This window comes from Oncorhynchus mykiss, chromosome 6 (genome assembly GCF_013265735.2).
Source record: "Oncorhynchus mykiss isolate Arlee chromosome 6, USDA_OmykA_1.1, whole genome shotgun sequence".
Taxonomy (NCBI): domain Eukaryota; kingdom Metazoa; phylum Chordata; class Actinopteri; order Salmoniformes; family Salmonidae; genus Oncorhynchus; species Oncorhynchus mykiss.
The window spans coordinates 72,705,992-72,726,643 of NC_048570.1; the positions used below are offsets into that span (position 1 = coordinate 72,705,992).

General features: G+C 42.2%; 1 protein-coding gene across 5 annotated transcripts in view; it reads left to right on the top strand.

The window, feature by feature from the left end:
* The first annotated feature begins 2,164 nt into the window (after window positions 1-2,164).
* The window catches only part of LOC110526531 (synaptotagmin-7), a 107,565-nt gene continuing 89,077 nt past the window's right edge, over window positions 2,165-20,652 (top strand). For 4 of the 5 annotated variants that reach the window (XR_005052236.1, XR_005052235.1, XR_005052237.1 and 1 more), the window contains exon 1: window positions 2,166-2,527. Coding sequence is in view for 2 of the 5 variants with exons in the window: in XM_036980917.1 (XP_036836812.1) it covers window positions 2,494-2,527 (34 nt within the window). In the remaining 3 variants the exon portion in view is untranslated. Of the gene's footprint in view, window positions 2,528-20,652 lie in introns of all 5 variants that reach the window. The other variant, XM_036980918.1, reaches the window with a different exon arrangement.

The window sequence follows — 20,652 nt, forward strand, 5'->3', positions numbered from 1 at the left end:
CCATAATTTGCAAATAAATTCATAAAAAATCCCACAATGTGATTTTCTGGATTTCTTTTCTTCTCATTTTGTCTGTCATAGTTGAAGTGTACCTATGATGAAAATTACAGGCCTCTCTCATCTTTTTAAGTGGGAGAACTTGCACAATTGGTGGCTGACTAAATACTAAATACTTAAGCCTCATTAAAGCAACACATGTGTCGGTGTTCAACCTTAACATTTGCTCACAATACAACAGAGCAAATGAACCAGAATGACATTTACTCTGATGGGTGGCTTAAAAAAAAAATCTGAAAGCCAGTGTGTTCAGTGTCTCAAGAACTGCAACATTGCTGGCTTTTTCATGCTCAACAGTTTCTCGTGTGTCTCAAGAATGGTCCACCACCCAAAGGGCATCTGTCCCGACTTCCACCGAAGTCGGCCCCTCTCCTTGTTCGGGCGACGTCACCGGCTTTCTAGCCATCGCCGCTACAGTTATCCATTTGTTTTGTCTTGTTCCCTGCACACCTGGTTTTCATTCCCCAATCACACTACATGTATTTATTCCTCTGTTCCCCCTCATGTCTTTGTGTGAGATTGTTTCGTGTTACGTGTCTATGTTGGCGCGCTTTACTGGTATGCATTTATTCCGTGTTTTATTTCACGAGGTATGTCATTGTGTTTATACAATATTATTGTGACTGTTTGCGCATTTGCACTTTTGCATTGGCTGGAGGTTTCGACGCAGTGGCTGTTGGTTTCTCCTGCCTTAATAAAGTGTGCGCCTGTTCAGAACTCTCTGCTCTCCTGCACCTGACTCCGCTCCCAGTACGCACGCCATTGACAGCATCCAGTCAACTTGACACAACTGTGGGAAGCGTTGGAGTCAACATGGGCCAGCATCACAGTGGAACGATTTTGACACCTTGCAAAGTCAATGCCCCAACGAATTGAGGCTGTTCTGAGGGCAGAAGTGTGCAACTCAATATTGTTAATGTTTTGTACACTCCGTGTCAGTGAGAGAGAGATGCCAGACAGACAACTGAGTTCTGGGACAGAGAAAGCATTATCTTGCAGCCAAAAGGCTCACAATGAGACAGGAAGAGGCACATGGCCAGCATCGCTCCAAGGGCCAGCATATCAACTCCAATCTCATGGAGGTGTCTTTGGCCTCAGTTATTATTGAGCACTCAAGGTTAAGGAATGGAAGATGGGTGAGACAAAAGTAGATGCTTCTGCATAGACCGTCTTGTATGCATACAACCCAGTCTCTTTAGCACTTTTTGTTTAAAACATTTAAAATGTAAAATTTGAGTAAAAATGTTTCTCAATTTTATATGGGCTAGCCTACTTATCAATATCAATTAAATGCGTAATTGATAGCCCACGTCATTAAATATTTGGCATGTAGTCAAATGAAGATGCGGAAATAAGATTAGGCTACACCAAACTTGAATAGGCCTTCATAAAATAACAATTATTCGATGTTCTACAACACTAGGGACCGCTGGTGAGCCATGTCAGTCATGTTGCTACGGGAGGACGTGAGCGGTGAGTAAATCAACTTTTCGTATTAGCTATAACAGTCCTATGGCGAATACAGATTGAGTGTTAAAATTAACAGGCTCAAATAATCGGGGATGAACCAACGTTAATCACACAAAAAATGTGAAGATGGTAGGCTACAGCATGTGCGCGCGAGAAAAGGCAACCGTTTCTCACCCACGACCCCCAATTAATTTTCCACATGCAGTTGGGAGTCACTGACAACCTGTCGCCCATAGACTACCAACCAAACCAGGCTGAGACTACACATCTACAGACACCTATTCGCACATTTCCAGTTTGGTTAATTATGAGGCCACAAAGGCACACACATTTCCAGGTCTCTTTTTGTGGTGAATCAATCCCTCTCTCGACCCCTCTATATTAGCCATCTGAGACGGTTTCTGGAATTCTCAAAGGACATGTTTATGAAATGAAGGGATAATAGTGATTGAGGTGAGGATAAGGATTGTGATTGTAGACTAACACCTAACTTGGTCGAACGAGGAGCGTACAATTTGGTGACGAGGAAATCCCTTAAAAAAATTGGCAACATTAAAGTGTACGGTTCCATCAACTGGCGGGAACCATAGCCCGAACACGGATTTTGACTCCAGCTCGAGTACTTTGCACGGACTGCTGTCACGTCACCCCGCCCGTCTCCTCCCTGCAATCTTATTGCGACCATCCCTTTTGAGCGCATCTGAACTGGAGAGAGAGAGTGAGAGAAACAAAGGAGAGAGCGAGAGAGATCCTAAATAGATTCAGGCACCAACATTACCTACCTGCTCGAGCGAAATACGGGGAGGACGCTCAAATACGCGCGCGTCCACGCGCACTCGCTGAGTAGCAAGACAATATAAGGCAGAAATAAAAAGCAAAATTGGAATTGGAGTTTTCAACACGAAAGCTATTCCTTAAAAATTAAAATAGAAGAATACAGCTTTACCTAAAAAAAAAGCAACAGCCATGCATCTAAACAGAGAAGAAGGGAACAGCAAAGGTGAGATAAAGACCTCAATTTATATTTTCCATGCCAGACTGTCTGTCTCCCTTTTAGGCTAGTTTGTTTGAGGCTCTTGTGTTGGTTCAAAAACGCCCTTGAGTATGATTTGTTGGTCTCAAGTAATGATGCTGGGAGTCATCGCCATAACACAAGCAGCATGTTATTGCTGATTTTACTAGTGTCATCTCTATCAGCATGCATAGCCCATGATGTTGTTTACTCGTAACATTCCTTGTCATGTGCCTGGATGACATTCAACGGCTACATCATCGTTCATAGACCGCACCAAAGGCAATTGTGTAGATGGAATGACTACAATAAAGGCTGGCAGCATGGAGACTCGGGTGTAAGATAAAGATGCTTGTACACTTGTTGTTCTCTCAGTATTGTTAACGTTAGCCTACATGCCCGAGTGTCACCGGTTTTCACGTCAGGTAAACTGAGAGGCAAAGCACACAAGGTCACCTCATCTCCTATCATGTCAACGGGTGTTTGTGCCCCTGTCTGAGAGAAAGGGGGAGAGAAGATAATAGTGTGTGTGTGTGGGGGTGGGTGTGTATGTGTGTGGGGGGGCACCTATTTAAGAAATGTATCCCACGTGCATCGGGGGCGTGACATGGAGAAGTAGTGGCCCTCTTCCCGCCCCTAAGTGTCACCCCTGGTGGCCAGCAGTAGGCTGCACACCTTGACATCAAACACCTGCTGCTCAGGGAGAGAAATGTGTGGACTGAATGATCCTCTGTGAAGACTGTCAGGTGAAACGTGAACATGGCTGAAAACAGCTTTATTCATTCATGGACTCATTATGGCAGTGAAAAATGCACTTCCAGTAAATCACCCAGTTCCAATAAATATTATTGTCTGTAGTCTGAATATTATAAGAAGGCATAGTTCTATAAACACTGTGTCCCTTTGAACATCCCTTTTGTGACAGATCACTTGCAAAATAGGCCTATATATTGAGGGTCATTTGTTGAGAGGATGGTGTCTGGAACAAGTGGGTTTCTGAACACTATACTCTATAAAATGACCTAAATCTATCCACATAATATAGCAAAAGCAAATTGCAAACTTTTATGAACACAGAAAATGTGAGATTTGTTCATTTTCCATCATCCATTCTAGAATTACTGGCTTATTTACTTTTTCACCAAGTCTTCCAAAAAGTTCCTACACTACATGGCCAAAAATATGTGGACACCTGTTCGTCAAACATATCATTCCAAAGTCATGGGAATTCATCTGGATTTGGTCCCCCCCTTTGCTGCCCTAACAGCCTTCACTCTTCTGGGAAGGCTTTCCACTAGATGTTGGAACATTGCTGTAGGAACTTGCTTCCATTCAGACACAAGAGCATTAGTGAGGTCGGCACTGATGTTGGGCGATTAGGCCTGGCTCGCAGTCTGCGTTCCAATTCATCCCAAAGGTGTTCGATGGTGATGAGTTCAGGGTACTGGGCAGGCCAGTCAAGTTCTTCCACACCGATCTCGACAAACCATTTCTGTATGGACCTCGCTTTGTGACGGGGGCATTTTCATTCTGAAACAGGAAAGGTCCTTCCCCAAACTGTTGCCACAAAGTTGGAAGCACAAAATAATCTAGAATGTCATTGTATGTTGTACCGTTAAGATTTCCCTTCAATGGAACTAAGGTGCCTTGCCCGATCCATGAAAAACAGTCCCAGACCATTATTCCTCCTCCACCAAACTTTACAGTTGGCACTATGCATTGGGGCAGGTAGCATTCTCCTGGCATCCGCCAAACCCAGATTTGTCCGTCGGAGTGCCAGATGGTGAAGCGTGATTCATTACTTCAGAGAACGCATTTCCACTGCTCCCGAGTCCAATGGCGGAGAGCTTTACACCACTCCAGCCGACGCTTGGCATTGCGCATGGTGATCTTAGACTTGTGTGCAGCTGCTCGGCCATGGAAACCCATTTCATGAAGCTCCCGATAAACAGCCTTGTGCTGACGTGGCTTCCAGAAGCAGTTTGGAACTCAGTAGTGAGTGTTGTAACTGAGAACAGAACATTTCTATGCGCTACGCGCTTTAGCACTCGGCGGTCCTGTTCTGGGAGCTTGTGTGGCCTATTATTAGTGTATGAATTATGATGCCATGATAGGTGCCTGCATTAGAGGTCGACCGATTAATCGGAATCGGCGATTAATTAGGGCCGATTTCAAGTTTTCGTAACAATTGGAAATCGGTATTTCTGGACACCGATTTGGCTGATTTTTATTTGTATTTTTGAACACCTTTATTTAATCTTTATTTAACTAGGCAAGTCAGTTAAGAACACATTCTTATCGTTGTTCCAATGTGTACCTAACCATAAACATCATATATATATATATATATATATATATATATATATATATATATATAATATATATAGAAGTATATATTTTTAAACCTGCATATTTAGCTAAAATAAATCCAGGTTAGCAGGCAATATTAACCAGGTGAAATTGTGTCACTTCTCTTGCGTTCATTGCACGCAGAGTCAGGGTATATGCAGCAGTTTAGGTCGCCTAATTTGCCAGAATTTTACGTAATTATGACATAACATTGAAGGTTGTGCAATGTAACAGAAATATTTAGACTTATGGATGCCACCCGTTAGATAAAATATGGAACGGTTCCGTATTTCACTGAAAGAATAAACGTCTTGTTTTCGAGATGATAATTTCCAGATTCAACCATATTAATGACCTAAGGCTTGTATTTCTGTGTGTTATCATGTTATAACTAAGTCTATGAATTGATAGAGCAGTCTGACTGAGCGATGGTAGGCAGCAGCAGGCTCGTAAGCATTCATTCAAACAGCACTTTCGTGCGTTTTGCCAGCAGCTCTGCTGTTTATGTCTTCAAGCCTATCAACTCCCGAGATTAGGCTGGTGTAACCGATGTGAAATGGCTAGCTAGTTAGCTTCCGTCCCTCTCCTCGCTCCTACCTGGGCTCGAACCAGGAACACAACGACAACAGCCACCCTCGAAGCAGCGTTACCCCAAGTCTCAGAGCGAGTGACGCTAATAGCGTTTCAAACGTCACTCGCTCTGAGACTTGGAGTGGTTGTTCCCCTTGCTATGCAAGGGCCGCGGCTTTTGTGGAGCGATGGGTAACGCTGCTTCGAGGGTGGCTGTTGTCATTGTGTTCCTGGTTCGAGCCCAGGTAGGAGCGAGGAGAGGGACGAAAGCTATACTGTTACACTGGCAATACTAAAGTGCCTATAAGAACATCCAATAGTCAAAGGTATATGAAATACAAATCGTATAGAGAGAAATAGTCCTATAATTCCTATAATAACTACAACCTAAAACTTCTTACCTGGGAATATTGAAGACTCATGTTAAAAGGAACTACCAGCTTTCATATGTTCTCATGTTGTGAGCAAGGAACTTAAATGTTAGCTTTCTTACATGGCACATATTGCACTTTTACTTTCTTCTCCAACACTTTGTTTTGGCATTATTTAAACCAAATTGAACATGTTTCATTTTATTTGAGGCTAAATTGATTTTATATTAAGTTAAAATGAGTGTTCATTCAGTATTGTTGTAATTGTCATTATTACAAAAAAATAAATAAATTGTCTTATTAATCGGTATCGGCTTTTTTGGTCCTCCAATAATCGGTATTGGTATCGGCGTTGAAAAATCATAATCGGTCGACCTCTAGCCTGTATCCCGTGTACTGTTGTAATTTTTATGTCCTAGGCATGTAAGTGCAGTATATTGAGATGTGTGATTTACAACAGTAAAAATGACACCCTCATTAAAATGACAATTGAACAGGTAAAGGGGTATGCTAGATAACCTATGCAGAAAAATATACATATTTGTTTATTTAGAAGTAGGCATAATGATTAAGACTCAGATTTGTCAGGTGTTTGAAATACTTTGTGCCCCTGGCAGCTTTGGGCAGAATCTAACTATTTCATTACAGGGATAAGTGTAGGCAGCTTTTCCTCTCCTCACAAGGCCACTGGCACTGCAGTGGATGTGTGAAAATACACATAGTCATGGAATGCTCTGTCTCCCTTTCCCTGTCTCGGGTGGGGCGAAAGGTCTATATTAGACAAGCGTTTTACTGGCAGGTTTCATGGATGGTTGTTGGCATAATTCATGTTTGCCTATAGATGTATCATAATATATTTTCTAATCATATGATTCTATCTATAACAAGTGGGGAAAAGAACAACATGACACAGGTAGGCCTGAATATCATGAACAGTCAAATAATCTTTTTTTAAGTTGATTAATTTTAGCACAATTCTGTCAAATTGTACCACACACTGGATGGCCAATAGGACAGTTAGATGATGGTGTGTTTATTGCACAGCAATCCTTTCCAATACAGATGTCTGTCCCTCCGTTATTAGTATATCACATACATCCAAAATGTTGGCTTTCACAGAGGACTACAAGGCTGTGGAATCCAGAATGTCCAGCATGTCTTAATTCCACTCTGGAATGGTTTCCACCAATCCATCTCCCAGCAGGGAATCTATTTCCCATCAGGAATGGTTCCCTGACAGGCAGCCTGTGCTGTGCTGTGGGGGGATCCCTGCAGTGGCAGGTGATCTGACATCGGCACACACTGGAGCTATTGACTCTGGTTAATCTCAGCCCTAGGTAAAGATTAGACCACATCTGAGCCCTAACTCGCTTATCAGACAACAGCAATAACTACATGTAGTCTTGAATTCTTCAACCGCCACAACCAATGGCCTGTCAGTGGAAAAGCAGTTTTAGGGGGTTGTAGGTTTTGGTCAGTGGGGTTAGGTGGAAGCTCAACACGGTGATAAATATTTTCTGATGAAATTCCTGCCATTATTTATAGAGGTCACAAAGCCAAGGAAAAAAGTATAGAAGGTTTCTCAGTGATTTCAGAATCTTGAGCCTGCTTGCGGCCAAAATCTAAACATACCATTAATAATGCTATGATAAATGTCATATTAATGGTATACAGTTGAAGTCGGAAGTTTACATACACCTTAGCCAAATACATTTAAACTCAATTTTTCACAATTCCTGACATTTAATCCCAGTAACAAAATCCCTGTTTTAGGTCAGTTAGGATCACCACTTCATTTTAAGAATGTGAAATGTCAGAATAATAATAGAGTGATTTATTTCAGCTTTTATTTATTTTATCACATTCCCAGTGGGTCAGAAGTTTACATACACTCAATTAATATTTGGTAGCACTGCCTTTAAATTATTTAATTTTGGTCAAACGTTTTGGGTAGCCTTCCACAATAAGTTGGGTGAATTTTAGCCCATTCCATCTGACAGAGCTGGTGTAACTGAGTCAGGTTTGTAGGCCTCAATGCTCACCCACGCTTTTTCAGTTCTGCCCTGTCACATTCGTTATAGCGATGAGACCAAGGCGCAGCGTGATGAGAATACATCTTCTTTAATGAAACGAAGAAACTGAAACAAACTTACAAAAACAACAAAACGAACGTGAAGCTATAATAATAGTGCTGACACAGGCAACTAAACATAGACATACAAAACACCTAGACTAGTCAACAACCCCATAAACATACAAAAACCCTAGACAGGACAAAAACACAACAAACCACCCCTTGTCACACCCTGACCTAACCAAAATAATAAAGAAAACAAAGATAACTAAGGTCAGGGTGTGACATGCCCACACATTTTCTATAGGATTGAGGTAAGTGCTTTGTGATGGCCACTCCAATAGCTTGAATTTGTCCTTAAGCCATTTTGCCACAACTTTGGAAGTATGCTTGGGGTCATTGTCCATTTGCAAGACCCATTTGCGACCAAGCTTTAACTTCCTGACTGATGTCTTGAGATGTTGCTTCAATATATACACATACTTTTCCTCCCTCATGATGCCATCTATTTTGTGAAGAGCACCAGTCCCTCCTGCAGCAAAGCACCCCCACAACATGATGCTGCCACCCCCGTGCTTCACGGTTGGGATGTTGTTCTTCGGCTTGCAAGCATCCCCCTTTGTCCTCCAACATAGCGATGGTCATTAAGGCCAAACAGTTCTATTTTTGTTTCATCAGACCAGAGGACATTTCTCTAAAAAGTATGATCTTTGTCCCCATGTGCAGTTGCAAACCAGTCTGGCTTTTTTTATGGCGATTTTGGAGCAGTGGCTTCTTCCATGCTGAGCGGCCTTTCAGGTGATGTCAATATAGGACTCGTTTTACTGTGGATATAGATATTTTTGTATCTGTTTCCTCCAGCATCTTCACAATGTCCTTTACTGTTGTTCTGGGGTTGATTTGCACTTTTCGCACCAAAGTATATTAATCTCTAGGAGACAGAACGCGTCTCCTTCCTGAGCGGTATGCCGGCTGCATGGTCCCATGCTATTTTATACTATTGTTTGTACAGATGAACGTGGTACCTTCCGGCATTTGGAAATTGCTCCCAAGGGTGAACCATACTTGTGGAGGTCTACAATTTATTTTCTGAGGTCTTGGCTGATTTCTTTTTATTTTCCCATGATGTCAAGCAAAGAGGCACTGAGTTTGAAGGTAGGCCTTGAAATACATCCACAGGTACACCTCCAATTGACTCAAATTATGTCAATTAGCCTACCAGAAGCTTCTAAAGCCATGACATAATTTTCTGGAATTTTCCAAGCTGTATAAAGGCACAGTCAACTTAGTGTATGTAAACTTCTGACCCACTGGAATTGTGATACAGTGAATTCTAAGTGAAATAATCTGTCTGTAAACAATTGTTGGAAAAATGACTTGTGTCATGCACAAAGTAGATGTCCTAACCGACATGCCAAAACTATAGTTTGTTAACAAGAAATTTGTGGAGTGGTTGTAAAACGAGTTTTAATGACTCCAACATAAGTGTATGTAAACATCCAACTTCAACTGTATGTAAAATGTTATGTAATTGATGGAGGGTTTATCACCTTTATCCATCCTGTTTATTGGTATTCATGCAGGGTGGCACTGTCATAGCAGAGCAATAATCCAAACACTTGAAGAAGGTCAGAGGTATTGTGTTAGATGTCAGGACGTTTATCTAACGTGTTCAGGTCTCCCATGTTAGATAAGTTAGATCAGGGTAATATTTCTTCACTGGAAAACAAACTGCCATTCCTTTCAAAGCATTGTGGTCATTATGCATATACAATACATGAATTATCAGCTTAGATCTAGCTACGTTCACAAAGTCTGTGTGTTTTTGGACTACTCACATAACCGCCTGTACTGCAGATACACTCCATGCCCTTTTTATGACCTTTACCTGATGTGTTCTAGTGTGGATGGAATCTGTGATAGCTTGGCTGCAGGGTGTCTGTAATGTCTGTCTAGTGCGCCTTGTCTCATGTGGGCTGGATCGTTGATAGTGGAGGACAGTGAAATGGTTTCACTCTGCTGTGTCTTTAGTGATCTGGGAGTTTGCCATGGCATCGCTCTAGTTCTATCATCTGTTCTGTGGATAAGAGATGTTCTGGCAGATTGTAGCACCATGACTCTGTCAGGGCCAGACACAGAGGAGAGACGGTGAGGGAGGGAGACAGTAGGCATGGAGGGAGGGAGACAGTAGGGAAGGAGGGAGGGAGGGAGGGGACAAACGGGGAGAAGGATGCACACACATTGGTCAGTCATGCTGAGGAGCTTTTTCCATCCCAGCAGTTTGTAAACGTCTGAGGTAATTGCCTATTAATACCAGTATCCAGATCCATTGTCAAATGTCTTGTTAATATTACATTTCTTAAAAGGAGAAATAATGAGCTCCAATCATCTGACTTATCAGTGTTTTATATGAGGAGAGGGAGGAGGAGCTGAAAAGAGGGAGAGTAGAGAGAGAGATGGAGGGAGGGAGGAAAAAGCAGCTATTAATCAGGTGCTGGCAATAATAGCCATCTGAAATGAATGTATTTTTATCCAGTGGTGGTATAACTCTGGTGTGTAATGGGGGAAGGCACAGAGATCAGTTCCTTTCACTATCATACAGACTTAGGGAGTACAGAGACTGGAAGGCAGGATTGGAGAAGATGTGGTTCTGTTTGTTTTTACACAAAAGGCAAAGATGAGACAGAAAGACGGGAAATCAGACTGGTAAATATATAAAGAAAGTGAGACTTGTGATACTAGGGCAATGTTATTTGAGAGAGACAGAAAGTGAGAATAGCATGGATGGGAAGCAGGGCATTGAATGGTGTTTTGCCTGGGTCAGACATTGTCCCACACAGCCTCAGTAAACCGTCACATTGATTAACCAAGACGGAGCCTGACTTGGATTGAAGGGAATTTAGATTCAAGAGGGAAGGAGAGAGGTATGCGTGTGTGTTTGTGCGTGCGTGTAAGTGGGTAAATTAGGATGGGCGTATGCTTACACACGTGTCTCTACTATTACATAACACTCTCTGGTTCACTAGAGACAGTGTCTCTACTTTTACATAACACTCTGGTTCACTAGAGACGGTGGTGTCTCTACTGTTACATAACACTCTGGTTCACTAGAGACGGTGGTGTCTACTGTTACATAACACTCTGGTTCACTAGACGGTGGTGTCTCTACTGTTACATAACACTCTGGTTCACTAGACGGTGGTGTCTCTACTGTTGCATAACACTCTGGTTCACTAGACGGTGGTGTCTCTACTGTTACATAACACTCTGGTTCACTAGAGACGGTGGTGTCTCTACTGTTACATAACACTCTGGTTCACTAGAGACGGTGGTGTCTCTACTGTTACATAACACTCTGGTTCACTAGAGACGGTGGTGTCTACTTTTACATAACACTCTGGTTCACTAGAGACGGTGGTGTCTCTACTGTTGCATAACACTCTGGTTCACTAGACGGTGGTGTCTCTACTGTTACATAACACTCTGGTTCACTAGAGACGGTGGTGTCTACTGTTACATAACACTCTGGTTCACTAGACGGTGGTGTCTCTACTGTTACATAACACTCTGGTTCACTAGACGGTGGTGTCTCTACTGTTGCATAACACTCTGGTTCACTAGATGGTGGTGTCTCTACTGTTACATAACACTCTGGTTCACTAGAGACGGTGGTGTCTCTACTGTTACATAACACTCTGGTTCACTAGAGACGGTGGTGTCTACTGTTACATAACACTGGTTCACTAGAGACGGTGGTGTCTCTACTGTTACATAACACTCTGGTTCACTAGAGACGGTGGTGTCTACTGTTACATAACACTCTGGTTCACTAGAGACGGTGTCTCTACTGTTGCATAACACTCTCTGGTTCACTAGAGACGGTGTCTCTACTGTTGCATAACACTCTCTGGTTCACTAGAGACGGTGTCTCTACTGTTACATAACACTCTGGTTCACTAGAGACGGTGGTGTCTACTGTTACATAACACTCTGGTTCACTAGAGACGATGGTGTCTCTACTGTTACATAACACTCTGGTTCACTAGAGACGGTGTCTCTACTTTTACATAACACTGGTTCACTAGAGACGGTGGTGTCTACTGTTACATAACTCTCTGGTTCACTAGAGACGGTGTCTCTACTATTACATAACACTCTGGTTCACTAGAGACGGTGTCTCTACTATCACATAACACTCTGGTTCACTAGAGACGGTGTCTCTACTTTTACATAACACTCTGGTTCACTAGAGACGGTGGTGTCTACTGTTACATAACTCTCTGGTTCACTAGAGACGGTGTCTCTACTTTTACATAACACTCTGGTTCACTAGAGACGGTGGTTTCTACTTTTACATAACACTCTGGTTCACTAGAGACGATGGTGTCTCTACTGTTACATAACACTCTGGTTCACTAGACGGTGGTGTCTCTACTGTTACATAACACTCTGGTTCACTAGAGACGGTGGTGTCTACTTTTACATAACACTCTGGTTCACTAGAGACGGTGGTGTCTCTACTGTTGCATAACACTCTGGTTCACTAGACGGTGGTGTCTCTACTGTTACATAACACTCTGGTTCACTAGAGACGGTGGTGTCTACTGTTACATAACACTCTGGTTCACTAGAGACGGTGGTGTCTCTACTGTTACATAACACTCTGGTTCACTAGAGACGGTGGTGTCTCTACTGTTGCATAACACTCTGGTTCACTAGACGGTGGTGTCTCTACTGTTACATAACACTCTGGTTCACTAGAGACGGTGGTGTCTACTGTTACATAACACTCTGGTTCACTAGAGACGGTGGTGTCTCTACCGTTACATAACACTCTGGTTCACTAGAGACGGTGGTGTCTACTTTTACATAACACTCTGGTTCACTAGAGACGGTGGTGTCGCTACTGTTGCATAACACTCTGGTTCACTAGACGGTGGTGTCTCTACTGTTACATAACACTCTGGTTCACTAGAGACGGTGGTGTCTACTGTTACATAACACTGGTTCACTAGAGACGGTGGTGTCTCTACTGTTGCATAGCACTCTGGTTCACTAGACGGTGGTGTCTCTACTGTTACATAACACTCTGGTTCACTAGAGACGATGGTGTCTCTACTGTTGCATAGCACTCTGGTTCACTAGACGGTGGTGTCTCTACTGTTACATAACACTCTGGTTCACTAGAGACGATGGTGTCTCTACTGTTACATAACACTCTGGTTCACTAGAGACGGTGGTGTCTACTGTTACATAACACTCTGGTTCACTAGAGACGGTGGTGTCTCTACTGTTACATAACACTCTGGTTCACTAGAGACGGTGGTGTCTCTACTGTTACATAACACTCTGGTTCACTAGAGACGGTGGTGTCTCTACTGTTACATAACACTCTGGTTCACTAGAGACGGTGGTGTCTACTTTTACATAACACTCTGGTTCACTAGAGACGGTGGTGTCTCTACTGTTGCATAACACTCTGGTTCACTAGACGGTGGTGTCTCTACTGTTACATAACACTCTGGTTCACTAGAGACGGTGGTGTCTACTGTTACATAACACTGGTTCACTAGAGACGGTGGTGTCTCTACTGTTACATAACACTCTGGTTCACTAGAGACGGTGGTGTCTACTGTTACATAACACTCTGGTTCACTAGAGACGGTGTCTCTACTGTTGCATAACACTCTCTGGTTCACTAGAGACGGTGTCTCTACTGTTGCATAACACTCTGGTTTACTAGACGGTGGTGTCTCTACTGTTACATAACACTCTGGTTCACTAGAGACGGTGGTGTCTACTGTTACATAACACTCTGGTTCACTAGAGACGATGTGTCTCTACTGTTACATAACACTCTGGTTCACTAGAGACGGTGTCTCTACTTTTACATAACACTGGTTCACTAGAGACGGTGGTGTCTACTGTTACATAACTCTCTGGTTCACTAGAGACGGTGTCTCTACTATTACATAACACTCTGGTTCACTAGAGACGGTGTCTCTACTATCACATAACACTCTGGTTCACTAGAGACGGTGTCTCTACTTTTACATAACACTCTGGTTCACTAGAGACGGTGGTGTCTACTGTTACATAACTCTCTGGTTCACTAGAGACGGTGTCTCTACTTTTACATAACACTCTGGTTCACTAGAGACGGTGGTTTCTACTTTTACATAACACTCTGGTTCACTAGAGACGATGGTGTCTCTACTGTTACATAACACTCTGGTTCACTAGACGGTGGTGTCTCTACTGTTACATAACACTCTGGTTCACTAGAGACGGTGGTGTCTACTTTTACATAACACTCTGGTTCACTAGAGACGGTGGTGTCTCTACTGTTGCATAACACTCTGGTTCACTAGACGGTGGTGTCTCTACTGTTACATAACACTCTGGTTCACTAGAGACGGTGGTGTCTACTGTTACATAACACTCTGGTTCGCTAGAGACGGTGGTGTCTCTACTGTTACATAACACTCTGGTTCACTAGAGACGGTGGTGTCTCTACTGTTGCATAACACTCTGGTTCACTAGACGGTGGTGTCTCTACTGTTACATAACACTCTGGTTCACTAGAGACGGTGGTGTCTACTGTTACATAACACTCTGGTTCACTAGAGACGGTGGTGTCTCTACCGTTACATAACACTCTGGTTCACTAGAGACGGTGGTGTCTACTTTTACATAACACTCTGGTTCACTAGAGACGGTGGTGTCTCTACTGTTGCATAACACTCTGGTTCACTAGACGGTGGTGTCTACTGTTACATAACACTCTGGTTCACTAGAGACGGTGGTGTCTACTGTTACATAACACTGGTTCACTAGAGACGGTGGTGTCTCTACTGTTGCATAGCACTCTGGTTCACTAGACGGTGGTGTCTCTACTGTTACATAACACTCTGGTTCACTAGAGACGATGGTGTCTCTACTGTTACATAACACTCTGGTTCACTAGAGACGGTGGTGTCTACTGTTACATAACACTCTGGTTCACTAGAGACGGTGGTGTCTCTACTGTTACATAACACTCTGGTTCACTAGAGACGGTGGTTTCTACTTTTACATAACACTCTGGTTCACTAGAGACGATGGTGTCTCTACTGTTACATAACACTCTGGTTCACTAGAGACGGTGGTGTCTCTACTGTTACATAACACGCTGGTTCACTAGAGACAGTGGTGTCTCTTATGTGCACGACTCAAGTCACCATCTCTCCTCTCTTCCCCCAGTGACACTCTTGTCCTCAGCTCGGGCTCTCCTGCTTGCTCTTCCCCTTGCCACCACTGCCTCCCTGTCTTCTTGTCTAATGATTATCCACAAGTAGATGCATACATTCAGGCAGAGCACCAGGAAGGGAAGAGGTAATGATGAAATCTGGTGAGGCACAGGCAAGAAACTCTCTCTCAGCAGCAAGTGTTTGTTGAGAATGATATAAGCGGAAAAAAAGGTTTATGGAGAATGAGAATTGGAGACAGAGGGAGGGAGAGGGGGTCAGTACTCTGAGAGATCATCTAGGCTATGCCTCCCAGAAGTGAGTGCTTTTAAAGAGGCAGAAAAGAGAGAGAATGTATGCCTTTTAATCAGTGAGCTCATTGAAGGCGTGGTGGTTCCCAGAGACTACATGGACAGTAAAATAGAGTGAGGAAGGGAATGAGGGAGGGAAACGGGAGGGGTGATGCATTGTTTTGTTTCTATTTATAAAAGTTCTTAGCTCCATTTGTTTTGGATGTTGATAATGGACTGCATTTAGGTGTATTATACTGTATCAGACCAAATCAAAATGTATTGGTTGAGTACACAGATTTGAAGTTGTTATCGCAGGTGCAGCGAAATGCTTATGTTTCTAGCTCCAACAGTGCAGTAATATCTAGCAATACAATAATAAAGACATTAAAAAAAAAAGACAAAAAATATATATGATTCAGAAATATCAGACAAGCAATGTTAGTGTCCGGAATATACAGTTGAAGTCAGAAGTTTACATACACCTTAGCCAAATACATTTAAACTCAGTTTTTCACAATTCCTGACATTTAATCCAATAAAAAAAATCGCTGTTTTATGTCAGTTAGATCACCACTTTATTATAAGAATGTGAAATGTCAGAATAATAGTAGAGAGAATGATTTATTTACGTTTTTCTTTCTTCACATTCCCAGTGGGTCAGAAGTTTACATGCACTCAATTAGTATTGGTAGCATTGTATTTAAATTGTTTAACTTGGGTCAAACATTTCAGGTAGCCTTCCACAAGCTTTCCGCAATAAGTTGGGTAAATTTTGGCCCATTCCTCCTGACAGAGCTGGTGTAACTGAGTCAGGTTTGCAGGCCTCCTTGCTCACACACACTTTTTCAGTCCTGCCCACACATTGTCTATGGGATTGAGGTCAGGGCTTTGTGATGGCCACTTCAATACCTTGACTTTGTTGCCCTTAAGCCATTTTGCCACAACTTTGGAAGTATGCTTTGGGTCATTGTCGATTTGGAAGACCTATTTGCGACCAAACTTTAACTTACTGACTGATGTCTTGAGATGTTGCTTCAATATATACACATCAAGTGCACCTGTCCCTCCTGCAGCAAAGCACCCCACAACATGATGCTGCCATCCCTGTGCTTCACGTTTGGGATGGTGTTCTTCGGCTTGCAAGCCTCCCCCTTTTTCCTCCAAACATAGCGATTGTCATTATGGCCAAACAGTTCTATTTTTGTTTCATCAGACCAGAGGACATTTCTCCAAAAAGTACGATCTTTGTCCCCATGTGCAGTTGCAAACCGTAGTCTGGCTTTTTTTATGGTGGTTTTGGAGCAGTGGCTTCTTCTATGCTGAGCAGCCTTTCAGGTTATGTCGATATAGGACTCGTTTTACTGTGGATATAGATACTTTTGTACCTGTTTCCTCCAGCATCTTCACAAGGTTCTTTGTTGTTGTTTTGGGATTGATTTGCACTTTTTGCACCAAAGTATATTAATCTCTAGGAGACAGAACGCGTCAGCTTCCTGAGTGGTATGACGGCTGCGTGGTCCGTTGTTTGTACAGATGAACGTAGTACCTTCAGGCGTTTGGAAATTGCTCCCAAGGATGAACCATACTTGTGGAGGTCTACAATTTATTTTCTGAGGTCTTGGCTGATTTCTTTTGATTTCCCCATGCTGTCAAGCAAAGAGGCACTGAGTTTGAAGGTAGGCCTTGAAATACATCCACAGGTACACCTTCAATAGACTCAAATTATGTCAAATAGCCTTTCAGGAGCTTCTAAAGCCATGACATCATTTTCTGGAATTTTCCAAACTGCTAAAAAGGCACAGTCAACTTAGTGTATGTAAACTTCTGACCCAGTGGAATTGTGATACAGTGAAATAATCTGTCTATTAACAATTGTTGGAAAAATGACTTGTGTCATGCACAAAGTAGATGTCCTAACCGACTTGTCAAAACGATAGTTTGTTAACAAGAATTTTGTGGAGTGCTTGAAAAACGAGTTTTAATGACTCCAACCTAAGTGTATGTAAACTTCCGAATAGATGGCATCATGAAGGAGGAAAAGTATGTGGATATATTGAAGCAACATCTCAAAGCATCAGTCAGGAAGTCAAAACTTGATAGAAAATGGGTCTTCCAAATGGACAATGACCCCAAGCATACTTCCAAAGTTGTGGCAAAATGCTTAAGGACTCAAAGTCAAGGTATTAGAGTGGCCATCACAAAGCCCTGACCTCAATCCTATAGAAAATTTGTGGGCAGAACTGAAATAGTGTATACGAGCAAGGAGGCCAACAAACCTGACTCGGTTACACCAGCTCTGTCAGAAGGAATGGGCTAAAATTCACCCAACTTATTGTGGGAGGCTTATGGAAACTACCCGAAATGTTTGACCCAAGTTAAACAATTTAAAGGCAATGCCACAATACTAATTGAGTGTCTGTAAACCTCTGACCCACTGGAAATGTGATGAAAGAAATAAAAGCTGAAATAAATCATGCAGTCTCTATGGGGTACCACAGGGTTCAATTCTCGGGCCGACTCTTTTCTCTGTATATATCATCGATGTCGCTCTTGCTGTGGGTGATTCCCTGATCCAACTCTATGCAGACGACACCATTCTGTATACATCTGGCCTTTCTTTGGACACTGTGTTAACTAACCTCCAAGCGAGCTTCAGTGCCATACAACACTCCTTCCGTGGCCTCCAACTGCTCTTAAACGCTAGTAAAAACCAAATGCATGCTTTTCAACCGTTCGCTGCCCGCTCCCACCCGCCCGTTTAGCATCACTACACTGGACGGTTCTGACTTAGAATATGTGGACAACTACAAATACCTAGGTGTCTGACTAGACTGTAAACTCTCCTTCCAAACTCATATTAAACATATTCAATCCAAAATTAAATCTAGAATCGGCTTCCTATTTCGCAAAAAAAGCCTCCTTCACTCACGCTGCCAAACATACCCTCGTAAAACTGACTATCCTACCTATCCTCGACTTTGGCGATGTCATTTACAAAATCACTTCCAATACTCTACTCAGCAAACTGGATGCAGTCTATCACAGTTCCATCCGTTTTGTCACCAAAGCCCCATATACCACTGCGACCTGTATGCTCTAGTCGGCTGACCCTTGCTACATATTTATTGCCAGAACCACTGGCTCCAGGTCATCTATAAGTCTTTGCTAGATAAAGCTCCAACCTTATCTCAGCTCACTGGTCACGATAACAACACGCACCCGTAGCACGTGCTCCAGCAGGTAAATCTCACTGGTCATCCCCAAAGCCAACACCTGCTTTGGCCGCCTTTCCTTCCAGTTCTCTGCTGCCAATGACTGGAACGAATTGCAAAAATCGCTGAATCTGGAAACTTATATTTCCCTCACTAACTTTAAACATCAGCTATCTGAGCAACTAACCGATCGCTGCAACTGTACATAGCCCATCTGTAAATAGCCCACCCAATCTACCTACATCATCCCCATATTGTTTTTTTTTTTTACAATTCTGCTCTTTTGCACACCAGCATTTCTACTTGCACATCATCGTCCGCTCATCTATCACTCCAGTGTTAATTTGCTAAACTGTAATTACTTCGCTACTGTAGCCTATTGATTGCCATACCTCATCAAGCCATTTGCACACACTGTATTTAGACTTTTTTTTTTCTATTGTGTTATTGACTGTACACTTGTTTATTCCATGTGCAACTCTGTTTTGTTGTTTGTGCCGCACTGCTTTGCTTTATCTTGGCCAGGTCGCAGTTGTAAATGAGAACTTGTTCTTGTCACGAACCGACTCGAAGCCCGTAACAAAAAGGGAGACAATGTGGAGATAAGGAATAACAAAATATATTTATTAACTAAGGTAACCTATATACAAATAAACAACAGTGTGTCTACATGGAGAGAGTCTCCCAATGAATGTGGAAGAGGTCTATTTATCCTGGGACACCCAGGTGTTTCCCATGTCGCTGACGACCCTCCCAGCTCCACCCACCGGCATCCTAATAAGGAAACAAGAGCAAAGAGAGAGAATACGGCAGACAGAGTGGGAGGGGCGTCACATTCTCAACTAGCTTACCTGGTTAAATAAAGGTGAAATATATATATTTTAAAAATTCTCTACTATTTTTCTGACATTTCACATTCTTAAAATAAAGTGGTGATCCTAAGTGACCTAAGACAGGATTAAATGTCAGGAATTGTGTTAAACTGAGTTTAAATGTATTTGGCTAAAGTGTATGTTAACTTCCGACCTCAACTGTATTTTGATTTGCTTAACACTTTTTTGGTTACTACATGATGCCTTGTGTTATTTCATAGTTTTGATGTCTTCACTCTTATTCTACAATGTAGAACATTTTAAAAATACAGAAAAACCCTTGAATGAGTAGGTGTGTCCAAACTTTTGACTGGTACTGTATATAAACTCCCAGTAATTTATTGGGATTAACACCAACGTTTCAGCATCCTTGTGTCTTCTTCAGGGTAATGTCATGAATGCTTGAACCAGGTTATGTAGACAAACAGTGCAAATAGTGCAACCAATTAGAATAGTGAGCGGTGTGTCATTATTTGGTTGAATATAATTAATTGAGTGAAACTGTTAAAAGACAAGTTTACAGCATATATAATATATGAGGCTAGTGTTATCATATGGAAACGTAATTAGATATCATACATAATATTCACATCAAAATGCATTATTGTTTAATTTAATATCACATATACAGTGCCTTGCGAAAGTATTCGGCCCCATTGAACTTTGCGACCTTTTGCCACATTTCAGGCTTCAAACATAAAGATATAAAACTGTATTTTTTTGTGAAGAATCAACAACAAGTGGGACACAATCATGAAGTGGAAAGACATTTATTGGATATTTAAAACTTTTTTAACAAATCAAAAACTTAAAAATTGGGCGTGCAAAATTATTCAGCCCCCTTAAGTTAATACTTTGTAGCGCCACCTTTTGCTGCGATTACAGCTGTAAGTCGCTTGGGGTATGTCTCTATCAGTTTTGCACATCGAGAGACTGACATTTTTTACCATTCCTCCTTGCAAAACAGCTCGAGCTCAGTGAGGTTGGATGGAGAGCATTTGTGAACAGCAGTTTTCAGTTCTTTCCACAGATTCTCGATTGGATTCAGGTCTGGACTTTGACTTGGCCATTCTAACACCTGGATATGTTTATTTTTGAACCATTCCATTGTAGATTTTGCTTTATGTTTTGGATCATTGTCTTATT